This window comes from Dryobates pubescens, chromosome 13 (assembly GCF_014839835.1).
Source record: "Dryobates pubescens isolate bDryPub1 chromosome 13, bDryPub1.pri, whole genome shotgun sequence".
NCBI classification, from domain to species: Eukaryota; Metazoa; Chordata; class Aves; order Piciformes; family Picidae; genus Dryobates; species Dryobates pubescens.
Window position 1 is genome coordinate 30,226,275 of NC_071624.1, and position 13,258 is coordinate 30,239,532.

The window sequence follows — 13,258 nt, forward strand, 5'->3', positions numbered from 1 at the left end:
CTTTCTAGCACAAGAAGTGTCTTCTCCTTAGTTTTCTGTTTGGCCAGGTGGAATGTAAAACATTCTTTCCACTGTAATAAATAACAAGCATCTCCAAAGAATACTTATATTGATGAGCTATTGCTCAAAGATATTTTTTTGGTGAGACCTTAGAGCTGCAGGAAGGCTGCAGAGGGACTTTTCATAAGGGTGTCTAGTAGTAGAACAAGGAGGAATTGTTTGAGGCTGAGAAAAAGTAGGGTTAGACTGGATCTTAAGAAGAAGTTCTTCAATACGAGGGTGGGAAGTCTCTGGACTGGGTTGCTGAGGAAGGTTGTGGATGCCTCCTCCCTGGGAATTTTCAGAGCCAGACTGGATGAGGCCCTGAGCAGTTGACTCTAGTTGAGAGGCATCCCTGCACATGGTGGAAAGGTTGGAGTGGATGATCTCTAAGCCAGTCTATGGTTTTATGATTTACTACTGGTTTGTCAAAACCTGCTGATTTCAAGCCTTTCAGCAGTCTAATCTTGCTTGTAGCTCTTGATGAAAAGGCAATGTGTGGGTCCACAAAATGGCAGAATAGTTTGAGGCTGTGTCTTGCCAAAGCTCTCACACCAGGTTGTTTGTCACTGTCATCTAATTCATGAACTTAAAAATCAGACACCTTCCTAATGTGTTTTTCCTGATGTGAATAAATTCACTACAGAATACTGGCAGAGAAAGAGATGCTTGTTGTCAAGCAATTATATCAGATGAAACATACAGAAGGATAATATTATAGTCTGAAAACATTGTAGCTAATTTACAGGCGTGAAAACTGAAGATGAATTCTGGGAATTCAGAGAAAAGACAGGGTTTGGGGTTTCTTTTTTTTCTTCTTCTCCTTTCTTCTCCTCTGTATTTTGCAGTAATACTTTTGAGTCTGAAAGTTCTCAGCTGATAAAAAACATTATGGCTGAAGGTCTGAAAGAAGACATTAAAGCTTTTGCCCACTTGTGGCAATTATTCTGGAGACAAACACAACTCAGAAGACAAACGTTATGAGCTACCTGTAAGTTCTGGTTCACAAAACAGATAAAGAGGCAGAGCTACTCCTGAGCTTGCAAATGAAATTTATTCTCTATGTAATGTCTGAGCTCATTATTTGCCACACTTTCTAAATGTGAAGGAAGGAGTGAACTGCCCATGTCTTCTATATATAACAGCTGACATGTTTTCTGCATTCCTATGTTTGCCTTAAAAAGTCACGGGTAATCAACTTAATTTGATGTGCAAAATATAATGCATGGCTGAATTCTAATGCATATCACTTGCCATGTCTGTGTTGTTATAAAAGGAAAATCTTCCAGAGAAGAAACAGCAATGAAGAATCTTCCTGATAATTTTCTCATCAGTTTTTCTCCAAGGACATATCTGTGGGTGGATTCCACAGAGAGGGTTTGGGTTCCCCCCCCCCCCCAAATGGCTGGTTCTGTACATGTCGGTTGCTTTCTCATGGTCTTTCTTGCTCTATTAGAAAGCAAGTCTGCCTTGTCACTTCAGATGGCCAGCCCCTGTAATCTTAACTAGGCAAAGCCGACCTGAAACATTTACTTTTCAGACTTTTGAACTTATTTACATGTATGTAAATCCTTTTTTCTTTAATCCCTATCTATATTACCAAGTATCTCCCCATGTTAGTGCTGTCGTGAAGCAGAACAGGCAGCAACCAGCAGCAGAGACAGATGTGACAGAGGTTAGTGTTTTATAACTAATAGCCTGTCTGTAATTAGACTTATGGTCTTAATTAACTCCTAAGACTGTTTTTAATGTAACTGGAGTAAATAAATTAAAAATCTAATTTACTTGTCCCAACCCTATCAGTTTGCTTTTTACTTTGCTTGGGTGACAAGAACCAAAATTTGTCTTATTTTTGGAGAGTTTCTCACAGAAGAGATTATCTGTAGTTCTAACAAGAAGGGAAATTTGTGTGGGTAAAAAGGATGAATGATAATCCCGATCAAGTGGAAGAAAAATAAGCCTGTGAGGTTAGATTCAGCTGTATCTTAGTCTATTCCTGCCTTAGAAATAGGTAGTTTTGCTGGAATTTCCCCCAGCATTGCATAGACTGACAAAATTTGGTCAGAATATTTCAGGGAGTTGTTGTATCCTCTTGCTGGAAAAGAAACAGCTGGATATTTTCTGTCATAATGTGACCAATCCACCTCTGTTGTTGTCATTTTAATTGCTGTGGCTGGTTTGTTGTTTTTTTTTTTTTAAAGTCCTCTACAGAAGGTCTTTGTAGTGACAAGCGAACAGTTTACGCTTCGTAAGCAAACATAAAGAATGCTGCTGCTAATTGGAGAGAGAGTAATGCAGTTATGATTCCATCAACATTTAACTTACATTGTTAAAGGACACGTTTTGGTTGTGTTTATGTTGCCACATGAATTTTTACTCAGGGTGAATTTGGTGGGGAAGATTGATTGATTTATTTTTTTTTAACAGAAAAGATCAATTCCAGGATTAGGGGGAAAGGAGGAAGGGATAGAAGTTAAAATTTTCTGCCATAAAAAGTATGAAAGATCAGCATTTTATTACTCTCTTTGTTTGTTTATTGAAACACTTATTTAATTGCTGGCTTGTGGAGCAGCTTGTCTATGAAAATTGAGACTGTCACAGAGCCTCAGAAAAGCTCACTTTACCCTGCCCTGAAGAACTGTGGCCACAGTGGTTCAGGTTGAACAGGACGCTTTGAAAATCACCACTTTCCCAAAGGTATGAGGTTGCAGTTCAGTAATTTAGTCTTTTGGGGTATTTTTCCCTTGATACTCCACATGCTCTATCTCTATGCCTCCCAGCCCCTAAATGTCTAAAGGACCTTGTTTTAAACCTTCCTTTTTTTCCACCAGTTACAGTTCCATGGAATCCTTGGCTGTGGATGAATATTTTTCCGTGCCTGACGTTGTTTACTTTTAATGCTAATTTATTTTCTTTTTCTTTTTTCTTTTCTTTTTTTTTTTACATCTGTTTTCTCAGGTGACAAAATGTTTTGAGCCTCATCTTGAATAGTGTTGGGAGTGCCAAAGGTCCTTCTCCTAGCTCCCTGGCTAGCTTGTCAGGTTCTAGAAGATAGAATTTTATCATCTAAATAGGGAAATTGCAGCTATTTAGATGAGAAGAGTCATAGAGATGACAGGGCTTCCCCCCAAAAACACTCTCTGTGTGATTGCTGAAGACATTCCAAGCCACTCTAACGAAGTGTACTATCTGCCAGTCATTATGCTCTTCTTGGAGGACCATCTGTTGCACTTCAAATATCTAAAGGTCTGCTATCATTTATTGCACCAAACAAATCCGCTTCTTTGTCTGACACGCTGCAAGTCCTGCACGTGGACTAGAGGTAGCTCAGTTGCAAAGTGCAGGGTATTCTCTTTTGTTGCACTATTAATCTCAAATTTCAAGAGACAAACACACTGATTGAACTAATTTCAGTGCTTTTCAATAATTTCAATTTATTTGGCAACAAATTGTTCACAACAGCAACAAGAGGGAAAAAAATAAAAGAAATCTATTTTCTCTTCACTCAGCCAGAAGCACATTGTAAGATTTTTTTTGTTTTGCTTCTGGTGAATGACCATTTCCATTGCAGTGGTATCCAGATTTGATATGTACTGGCATTTGAATTAAAATTATCTTCTTCTAAAAGAATTAATTTAATTACCTTGGTTTTGTCTGAAACCAGTAATTCAAAGGAACTCGCAGTGGTAACAAATAGAGTCAGAAGGTAGAAATGCCAGAACCTTTCTTCTAATAAGGCTGCACCCTGTACAAGGATTGTACATACAGTCTTTATTTGAGTTAATGAGGATCCTTTCCATAAGTAAAAGGTGGAAAAATCAGGCATTAAACAATGGTTTGGTTTTCCTGCTGCAGATTTAGAGTTTGTACAGTTGCTCATCTCAGACCGGAGAAAAGAAGGGTTGTATTTTCCACAAAGTTCTGTTCAGAGATTCCAACCAGAGAAATCCATAACCATTTCTGTCTGGTTAGGGAGTGGTCCTATCTTTTTCTCTTTCCCTTCTCCTCACTACATAGCAGCTAATATTCTGGTCAGAAGTAATAATATGTTAGATCTTGAATGTCAGTAGCCCCAGAGATTCTGACAAGACTATTCATGTGCATTCGTATGTCTTAACCAAAGCTGACACTAAAGAGAGCAAGAATTCTCATATTCCTCTTTTATTGCTGTGCATTAAACTCAAATCTTCTCTTACAGACCTCTGCTAAAAATGACATATTCACCAGCTGAGAAAAGTGTTCTTGCAAAATCCAAACAAAGCAGCTGAACATCAATATGGCACAGGGCAGAGTCTCCTGTGCAAACTCGCAGTGCCAATCTAAATTGTGTTTTACACCACCACTCTGAACACTTTACAAGTGCTGGAAGATAAATACTACTGGGAAATAAACAGTCCCCTTAATCTTATCTCCTCTGGGGGCTTTGCTGTTGTCATTTTTAATTAAAAAGTAAGTGGTCTTCTAATTTCTTGAAACTATGTGGCATGCTCTTGTAGGAACACTTGGATTCCAGCAACTTGAGCTAGTTGTTTCCTGAGATGCTCTGTGTAAATACTCTGCTGTAGCTTTTGTTCTGGTCATCTTTATATACATACCTGTAGTGTGGAGTACAGTAAATGTCTGGGTAACTTTGCAGTGATCTGATCATGTTGTTGAAGGCAGATAGATGTTTCTTTACAGCAATGATATTTTACATCTTCTTTTTCAAATGGTTTGGTAGTAGTGACTAATGCAGGCTAGGTGGCTCTGGGCATCCAGCCATTTCTAGGTAGTTTAATTTGTTAAAAATGATCTTTCTTCCCACCCAAATCCCCTTGAAACCATTTGGAGCAGAGAACTGTTGAATAGTTGCCAATAATAAGTCCTGCTGAGATCTTTGTATCCTCCTGATAGAACTGTCGGTGCCAACTGGAGACTGACTGGCATGAGTTTGAACTCTACACTACTTGATCTATTTGCTTCACATGGACCAATTACAATAATTACCACCTCTGCAGCTGAAGTTTAAGCATTCAGCCTGCACTTCATACCTCAGGTTGTTGGCAATATGTTCAATCCTATAATCTCAATTTTCTTTGAACTAATTAAGTAGAAAAAAATGAAGAGAGAGTCTGAATGGAAATCAGAGGCTAAATGATGCCATTGTTTGTCATGGTGCTATTGTTCTGAAGCTGCACTTCTTAATTTTTACTCTTGACTTCTAAAAGGTGGCATCTTTTCAGCTTGTCTACAGAGATTCACTGGGAGATGACTTTTTATATTCAACAGTGGAGTAACTTTCAGTGAGGGAGCAATCTGAAGCTCTCCTTTTTTTTTTTCTTTTGATGTTTTTCAAAATATAATTATTCCTTTCAAACTAAATTGTTTGGACTAAAGTGGCAGACCATCTAGCCCTTGCTGCTTTTGGCTTCATGTCCTCGGTGTGACTGTGTGGGAGTGTAAGGCTGTAACACCAGGGCCGGGGATCGGTGTCAACTGCCCAGTTCCAAACAATCCCAGCGCTTTAAATCTGATGCAATGGGCATCACCTCATCCCTGCCCCCACCGTTCTTGGATTTCCCAAGGACTAGTTAATTTTTAAATTGGATCAGTAGCAATTTTTTTTTTTTAACTGGTGAAGTTTTTATGTTACACAAAGATGAACCTAAGATTGAGCACAAACTGTCTTTCCTAATGTGAATGCACTGCACAGTGCATGTACCAAAATTTATATTAAAATTTCTTCATACAATTTCCCTCTAGGGAGAGGAAGAGGGAAGGAAAAGGCTACATGTGACAGATGCTAATTATGCAGCTTAATGCACTTCTGGAAGTTGCAGGGATGAGAACTATGTGGGAACCTATCTAAAACAGAAAAAGCATCTTTTCAATAGCATTTTTCCCACAAGGTTTGGTTTTGTCTCATCTGCCTCCTCCTTGGTTTTAAGGAGGCTTTATTTCCCAGATAGCACCTACAGCATGTGAAGGGCGAGCCATGCCTCAGGTCCAACACTTGCCAAACATGGCAAATTTTGTTATCCTGTGTGTCCTACTGTTGTTTAGTACTGCACATGTCCCTAGGAAAGATGGTGGCTTGTAGGGTCTGTAATTCAGAAACATAGCAGGAAGGGAAGGACATAAAAAAAAATCTGCAGCTGATGTTTTTGTTTGGTTTGGTGGGGTGGGGGGGGGCTGGGTTTTTTTTGGTCAATATTTTCTTAATTCTTTATCCTGTGTTTATGTTTACTGTAAAGATTATGTTCTGCACTTGACTGTGCAGGGATCCTATAGGAGTGTTTGTTGTGACTAATGTGCAAGTACCAATGAACCAGGTCTCAGAATGCAGTTTACAAAGAAGAAAACAGAGACACAGGAGCTGGGTTCCTCAGAACTGTGAGGTGGATCAATGCCAAAACCAGTGTAGGTTAATCCTCTCTTCCAGACATTGAGCTGTGCTGTTTCAGGCAAAGAAATGGATTCTCAGTTAGTGAAAATTTGGTGTCATCCTGCAATCAGTGGGGACGTTTGCTGTGCATCCAGCACACACTGGGTCACTGCACTGGATTTCCAAATCCCAGTTTTACCAAAGGATACTTCTTCCTCTTAGAGGGAAACCCAGACCAGTTCTTGTGTGCTAATGCCCAATGATGTTTGCTTTTATTTCCTTCAAAGCACGGATCTCCCCTTCGGGAGGTGTGACTTAATAACATCTCTCTGTGCAGTGAGATAATCTCTCTAACGACCAAAGCGTCGCTCCTAGACTTTGGAGGCCTTCTCCTGCCCCTCGGCACCCAGAGCAGCACGGAGAGCAGGTTCTGAGCGCCGCCGCAGCGCGGTCCTTGTCTGCAGTCACCACGGAGAAAACCATCTGTTCCACTTGGAAAAGGGTTTGGAGCCACACGCCCTCCCCCCGCATCTCGGCTCCGTCCCCAGCTGCCGTGTTTCGATGAGCAGCGAGGGAATGAATCTCCTGCGTTAAAAATACTCTGGTTCTATTTCGATGAAAAGAAGAATCTTCCTTGCCTACACTGAGCTACAAAAATAGTCTCAGTGTGAGTAAATTGCCAAAGTTGCTCTTGGTGAAAATATCCAGCCTCACTTTTTTTTTCTTTTTTTTTTTAACTTAACCATATAAATTTATTTATAGAGTGCCCTTCTTTCCTCCTACTCTACCAAGACATTTGCAGAAGGTTGCTGCTTGTCTTCTTCATGAGTCCTGAAATAATTTGCAGGGCCTTTGAAACATCATCGTGTTGCATAGTTGTGATGCAACGTGCTGCTGTTGCATGACCGTATCGTATTCTCATGTGAATGTCATGTTGGCTGAGACATTCCTTTTACTAAAGGCACTTCACACTGGTTTGTATTTTCACTGTGAGTTGCACTCAAAAAATTCCGTATGTAGTAGATTAAAATTTTGCATTCTACGTCCAAACCATTGCATAGAAAATTAATATGTAACATGAGAGGATTAACAAGATGTGTACACTTTCCAGATATCTCTTAAAAATAGCTTTCCCTGCCACTGTAGCATCTTAATTCTGAGTAATCTCAACGGCCTTCTGCAAGTCTATGCATATAGTAACAGAGAAACCACCAACTTCATTTCACAAACTGCACAATTTGTATCTGTGCAGGAAAAATCCCTGGGTTTGGGAGTCTATTTCTGCTCCTGGCTGTGGGACCAGTGGAAGTGTTAACGCTGGTACAAAATATTAATGCAAGCTTTCAAAACACTTGCATATATATTTTTTAAAGTCTACAAGGTCCTTGCTATGGTATTTGCTCCGTGGTGCAAAGCACCAGCATATTGAGCACAAATCCTGGGAAACCTCTGCCAAGAGGTGAAATCTGGGGACCAGGAGCCAGGGACATGTTTTTGGTGCTGGACTTTGGCCTCCAAGCTGACCTGCAGTGGTGAATGCATGAGAAATGCCTCCTGTACAGCCCCGCAATGATCCCCACTAGGGCATGGGAGCCACGCCGTGTCGCTAACGGTGGTGGGGTGGTGGCATCAGGGGGACAGCCAGCTCCAGGGCATGGCGGCGAGGCCCGGCAGCCGCGGGCCTTGCGGAGAGGCGGGACTCGAACCGGCGGTCTTTTGCCGCTGCGCCCAAATCTGCGGCTCAGGCCTTTAGCACCACGGCCCGGCGCGGACGCTAGATGGCGGCCTCCCAACGAGGAAGGAGGGTGGCTCTGCAGCGCCGAGGGAGCCCCTGGCGGCCGTGTCGCGCTGCTGCAGGCGCCTTCCCCCAGCAGCGACGGCGGCCATCGCTGTGCGGGCCCACGTGATGGCGCGCCGGCCAATGAGAGCGCGGCAGGGGGGCCCAGACTCTCGTCCCTGTGGCCGCCATTAAAGAAAAAGGGGCTCGGAATTAAACGGGAGAGGAATCCTCCCTCCCCCTCCCCGCTCCGGCCGCGACGCGACATGGGGGAGACTCGCTGAGGGGGAGCTGGCTGACCAGGATGCCGCGGCCGGGCAGCCGCCGACAGAGGCACCGCTGAGGGGGAGCGAGGAGGAGATCCGCCGGCGGGGGCTGGGGGGCACCGACACCGCCAGCAGCAGCAGCGGCCGCCGCGTCCCTCTGTCTCGGCTCACGGCACAGCCGGGATCTGTGGTGCTTCGACCCCTTTCCCCGCGGCCCTTCCGGCTGAGGAGAGCCCCGGGGCTCGGCCACCGCCTCCCCGCCCTCCCGAGGAGACCTCGGGGAGGGGGCCCTCCGCCCACTGCCCCCGCGGGGACGCCGCAGCGGGGCGGCGCGGAACGGAGCGGAGCCTTCCCGCGGCAGCCGCCGGCTCGCCGGCCCTCCCGGAGACCCCTCACCTGAGGAGAGCGGGGGCCCCCGCCCCGCCGGGGAGTCTTGGGGCTCGCTCCCTTCCCCCCGAAGAAGAGACCGCTTCGTTTGAAGACTATCACTTTATATTTTTCACCCTCTCTTTCCTTTCTCTCGCTCTCTCTTTTTTTTTTTTTTTTTTTTTTTTTTAAAGGACCAGCCTTGCAGCTGGGTTGGTCCCTCCCCGCCTTGCCTTCCTCCCCCTTCCTCCCCCCTCTCGAAGGGGTCTTGCGGGGTTTGGCGCGGTGGAGGGGGCCCTCCCTGCCCCGGATCCCCCCCTCCCTTTGGCTCTCGGCGGTAACTTGGCGGGGTCCGGGCTCCCCTGAAGAGACCCGCCCAGGCGTGTGGACTTTGTGGGGCTCCTTCGGCCCTGGAGGACAGCTGGAGAGGGGGCGAACCTCCCTGAAGACACTCTGCGATTTACCCCTTCCTCCTTCCCCGAAAAGACTGGGGATCGGCCTCTGGGAGACTCCTCCATCCTTCCCCGAAGAGACTTCGAGGGTCACCCGCAATTTCCTCCTTCCACCCTCCTCCCCCTCCCTCCTTTCCCCACGGAAGGATTTTTATCCGACGGAGGATATTTTGGTTTCGCCCTCTCCGCGAAGAGTATTTCTTTTTGGGGAGGTGGGCTTTCCACAGGGGAATTTAATCCCCCGCTGGGCTGCTAAAGAGACTTTTTGTGGCCTTTCTCTCTCAAGGAGTACCTTCCCCCCTCCCCTGCCCCCGCAGATGTTTTTTTTGGGGTACACCCCAGGAATTTTTTCTTGTCCTGCCTTTACGAATTCTTCAGACTTGCCTTGCCTCTGGTCCCTGAAGTTTGTCTTTTTATGATTTTAAATTTTAATTTATTTGGAATATTTTTTGAGCGGGGCAGAAGAATTTGACCCCCCCACACCCTGTTGCCCTCGGACTCCGAAGAGACGAGCCTGGATTTTTCTCTCCCACAGTTAAATCCTTCCCAGTCATTCCACAATTTACCCCTTTCTCATCTGATGACTAAAGAAACAGGAGGAAGAGGAGGGAGGATTCTGGATTAATTGCCCCCACTGGATTATTTATTTTATTTGCTACTTCTCTTGCTTGGCATCTGAGAAGAGGGGAAGGAGGGATGTCAACTGATTTTTACCCCTAGACCCTTCCCCCTGCCCCCCTCTCCTCCCCCCCCACCCCCCGGATTAATTACCCCATTTTTATTCTCTTGTTGGATCAATTACCCCTTCACCTTACCTTCTCTCCCTCCCTTCCTTATGCGAATGAGAAGACAAGAGGAACAGGGAGGATTTTGATCTTAATCTCCCGTCGTTGGATTACTTACCACCTCCCTCTTTCTGTTCTTCCCTTCCACGGCGGCTGTACCCCCCCGATTGATATCCAGAAGAAGAGAAAACGTTGCGAGTTTCTCTTAATTTTTAATTTTTTTTTAATATATATTTTTTTACCCCCCTCTCCAGTACCACTCTTCTCCTGGGTTATTTATCCTGCCACTATTTCGCGTGCGTGTGTGTCTGTATGTAAATCCCTTATTTAATTGTATTATTATTTGTGCGTGTGCAGAGTCCCCCCTCCCCCCTTTCCCTCTCGGTGTCTGTCTCTCTCCCTCTCTCTCTCTCTCTCTCTCTCTCTCTCTCTCTCTCTCTGTCTGTCTCTTTCTTTCTTGTCGGAGGCTGTGGGATAATGGCGTGTGGGTTGTGGCTGTGAGGATGAGTTCCTGCTTCGTGCCGAACGGGGCCAGCCTGGAGGATTGCCATTCCAACCTCTTCTGCCTGGTAAGTGTCGGCCACCGGCACACACACGCACGACAGACACAGAGTGAAAGAGAGAGGAGGTTTGGGGGAGGGGAGGAAGGGGTAGTGGAAGCAAAGCAGCCATTTTTAGCATAGCTTCTGTTGGATGAGTCCTCAGAGTAGGCCCTGCCTGGAGCCAGCCAACTCTCCCATGCCCCTCTGGTTCCCCCTCCATCGCTGTCTGTCTAGCCTTGCCCCTCCCTCCGCTTTCTTCCTGGATAGTATCCTCCCTGCAACTCGCCTTTTCCTTCCCTTTCCTTGCCTGCAACTTTTCCTCCTTTCTCCCTATCTTTCCATCTCTGCTTCTGAACGTGATATTTCTTGCAGGAGGCAAGGAGATCTGCTGCTGCTCCTTCTTCCTTCACCCCCACATCTCGAGAACTTTTCTCTCCCTACTCGTGACATCCCAGGCAAATCTGAGCTGAAATCTCCCTTCTTCCTTGCTTTTAAAGTGATCTCTCCTACTGCTTGTTTTCATTCTGAGGGGGTCTGCTTTTGGTGATGCACTCCCTGTGAAGCAATGGTGTCCTGTGTTTTATTGTGCACCATTTTGTAGTCTTTCTTTTTTTTCCCCCTAAAGTCAAGGATAAAATCGTTCAAATTGTTGATTTTGGTAGCTCCCAAAGTAAATTTGGTTTCACTGGACTGTGATGCAATTTTTGGTGGCTTCACTGAGCTGTTTCATCTGCTTTTTAATGCAAATTAGCTAATCTTAGCTGCCTGCCTGCTATTTATTATTCTGGGGATTGTTATGAGTCAAAACCTGTGCCAAGCTGTGGTACTAAGATTTTTTTGGATGGAGGAGAATCTGGACCGCCTGAACATGTCTGCAGCCTTGCATCAGGCCTGCTGCTCCATCTTAGTGCATTTTTAGATCTTAGTCTTTCTAAAGTATCAACTGTTGCAGGCTCCCAACCTTTGATCTAAATTACTTTTCCTCCAGAAGGTAGGAAGGCTGCCATGTTGGGTTTAAATGTTGCAGTAATCTTGTGTGTTGTCATAACTTAGAGGAAAAAATAAATCAGTGACTTCTTGGCAAATGCCAGCCTACCTTGTGCTCCCTTCTCGGAGAGAACCAGGGGCAGTGCCAGTCCTGCATGCCTTAAGGTGACTGTCCTGGTGTGAAAAAACTTAGTGATAAAACTTGGTGTGGTGCTGCTTTGTAGGCAGTCCAGGAATCGTCTATTTCCCATTACATGCAGTAGAAATTCTTTTACTTCATGAAGTCAAATGACCTTTTTTTTGTGTGTGCCTAGAAGGGGATTCAGTGGCTCATAATATGGGTGAAAGTCTGATATTTCATTTAGTGATAAAAGTAGGATTTAACTTCTTAACTTGTGGTAGGAGAAAGGAAAAGTGTGATAGCTCTGGGTAAAATAGGTGTGCTTGAGAGATTTCCTGTGTAAGATATGGAGAATTTTTTACAACAGAAACTTGTGAAATTGTCTGCAGTACTAAATGACTGAAGAGAGCCTGTGAGAGTTAGATTTACTGTATTACCTGTCTCAGACTAATCTTGGATTTAGAAGGTAGTGTATGCATAAGTAAGCAAAAAGGAAGATGCTCTTTGCTAGGGCAAGTCTTTAGTAGATTGGGCAGTTGCAGTCTGTAAATAATCACACTGTTCACCTAGTTTTTAACATCTAAAATCAGCCTTTTTTTCCCCCCCCTGCTCTATAATCTCAAACCTGTAGTGAAAATGAGCAGCTCTTGCTTTACTGCAGTTATTAAAGGAGATTTTTAAACCAGGGTTTAAAACTGGTTTTGGTTTTCCCTAGTTTATCTTCTGAGGCACACAAAACTTACAAGTATGGCTTCTGCTAATTTTTTTGGATTAGTCCTTCCATTCTTCCTTCCACCCGCTTCTTCCTGTGCCACCACCTTGTAGCAGGATGTTTCTCTTGGGGGTGTACCTGCCCCGGTGCCTGACAGTTGTTCTTTTCCTTCCCACAGGCTGATCTAACTGGGATTAAATGGAAGCGCTATGTATGGCAGGGTCCAACATCTGCCCCCATTCTCTTTCCGGTGACGGAAGAGGACCCGATTCTGAGCAGCTTCAGCCGCTGTCTGAAGGCAGATGTACTCAGCGTTTGGCGTCGAGACCAGAGACCTGGGCGCAGGGAGCTATGGATATTTTGGTGGGGGGATGACCCCAACTTTGCTGACCTTATTCATCATGATCTCTCAGGTAGGAGGAAATGAATACCTTCTTTTGGTCAGTGAAAAGCCGCTGTTACTCAGGGTTGCCTTCTGCCAGCCCTTTGAAGATCTGTTGGACTGGATGGGTTGTTGTCTACAGATAAGATAAATTTACTGCTGCAATCTCCACCAAATTATTACAGCAGTGCAGTGATGAAAGAGCTGTTCTCTGTGGTTAGGTGGTCTTGAATTGCTAGATTGTCAAGAAACAAGTTTTTGCTGCCCACTTGTTTCTTTCAGGAATAAAAAACCCCCAACAAAACCGAAACACAAGAAAAAAAAAAACAACATCCAAGGCTATGAATTTTGGCAGCTTCTTCACAAGAAAGCTGTGCCTAAAGCTGTGCCTGTGATTCAGATGTGATGTCTTAAACATGTTTTGATAAGATTCCTTTTGTTGGGCAATTAAAACTTTCAAACTCA

The 13,258-nt window shown here is 44.6% G+C and overlaps 1 protein-coding gene and 1 long non-coding RNA gene across 4 annotated transcripts in view; both read left to right on the forward strand.

Annotated features, from left to right (window-relative positions):
• Positions 1-294: 294 nt before the first annotated feature.
• LOC128897694 (uncharacterized) lies at positions 295-7,130 on the forward strand. 2 transcript variants are annotated; one of them, XR_008462526.1, is made up of 4 exons: positions 295-1,030; positions 2,612-2,736; positions 4,238-4,488; positions 6,741-7,130. It is a non-coding gene; the product is annotated as an uncharacterized LOC128897694 (long non-coding RNA). The 2 variants fall into 2 exon arrangements; XR_008462525.1 differs by lacking the exon at positions 295-1,030 and having other exon boundaries at positions 2,502-2,736.
• Positions 7,131-10,276: 3,146 nt separating this feature from the next.
• MED13 (mediator complex subunit 13) overlaps positions 10,277-13,258 on the forward strand; it is a 54,727-nt gene continuing 51,745 nt past the window's right edge. For both annotated transcript variants that reach the window (XM_054167113.1, XM_009902780.2), the window contains exons 1-2: positions 10,277-10,618; positions 12,590-12,824. In XM_054167113.1, the coding sequence (XP_054023088.1) occupies positions 10,553-10,618; positions 12,590-12,824 (301 nt within the window). In that variant the 5' untranslated portion in view covers positions 10,277-10,552. The remainder of the gene's footprint in view (positions 10,619-12,589; positions 12,825-13,258) is intronic.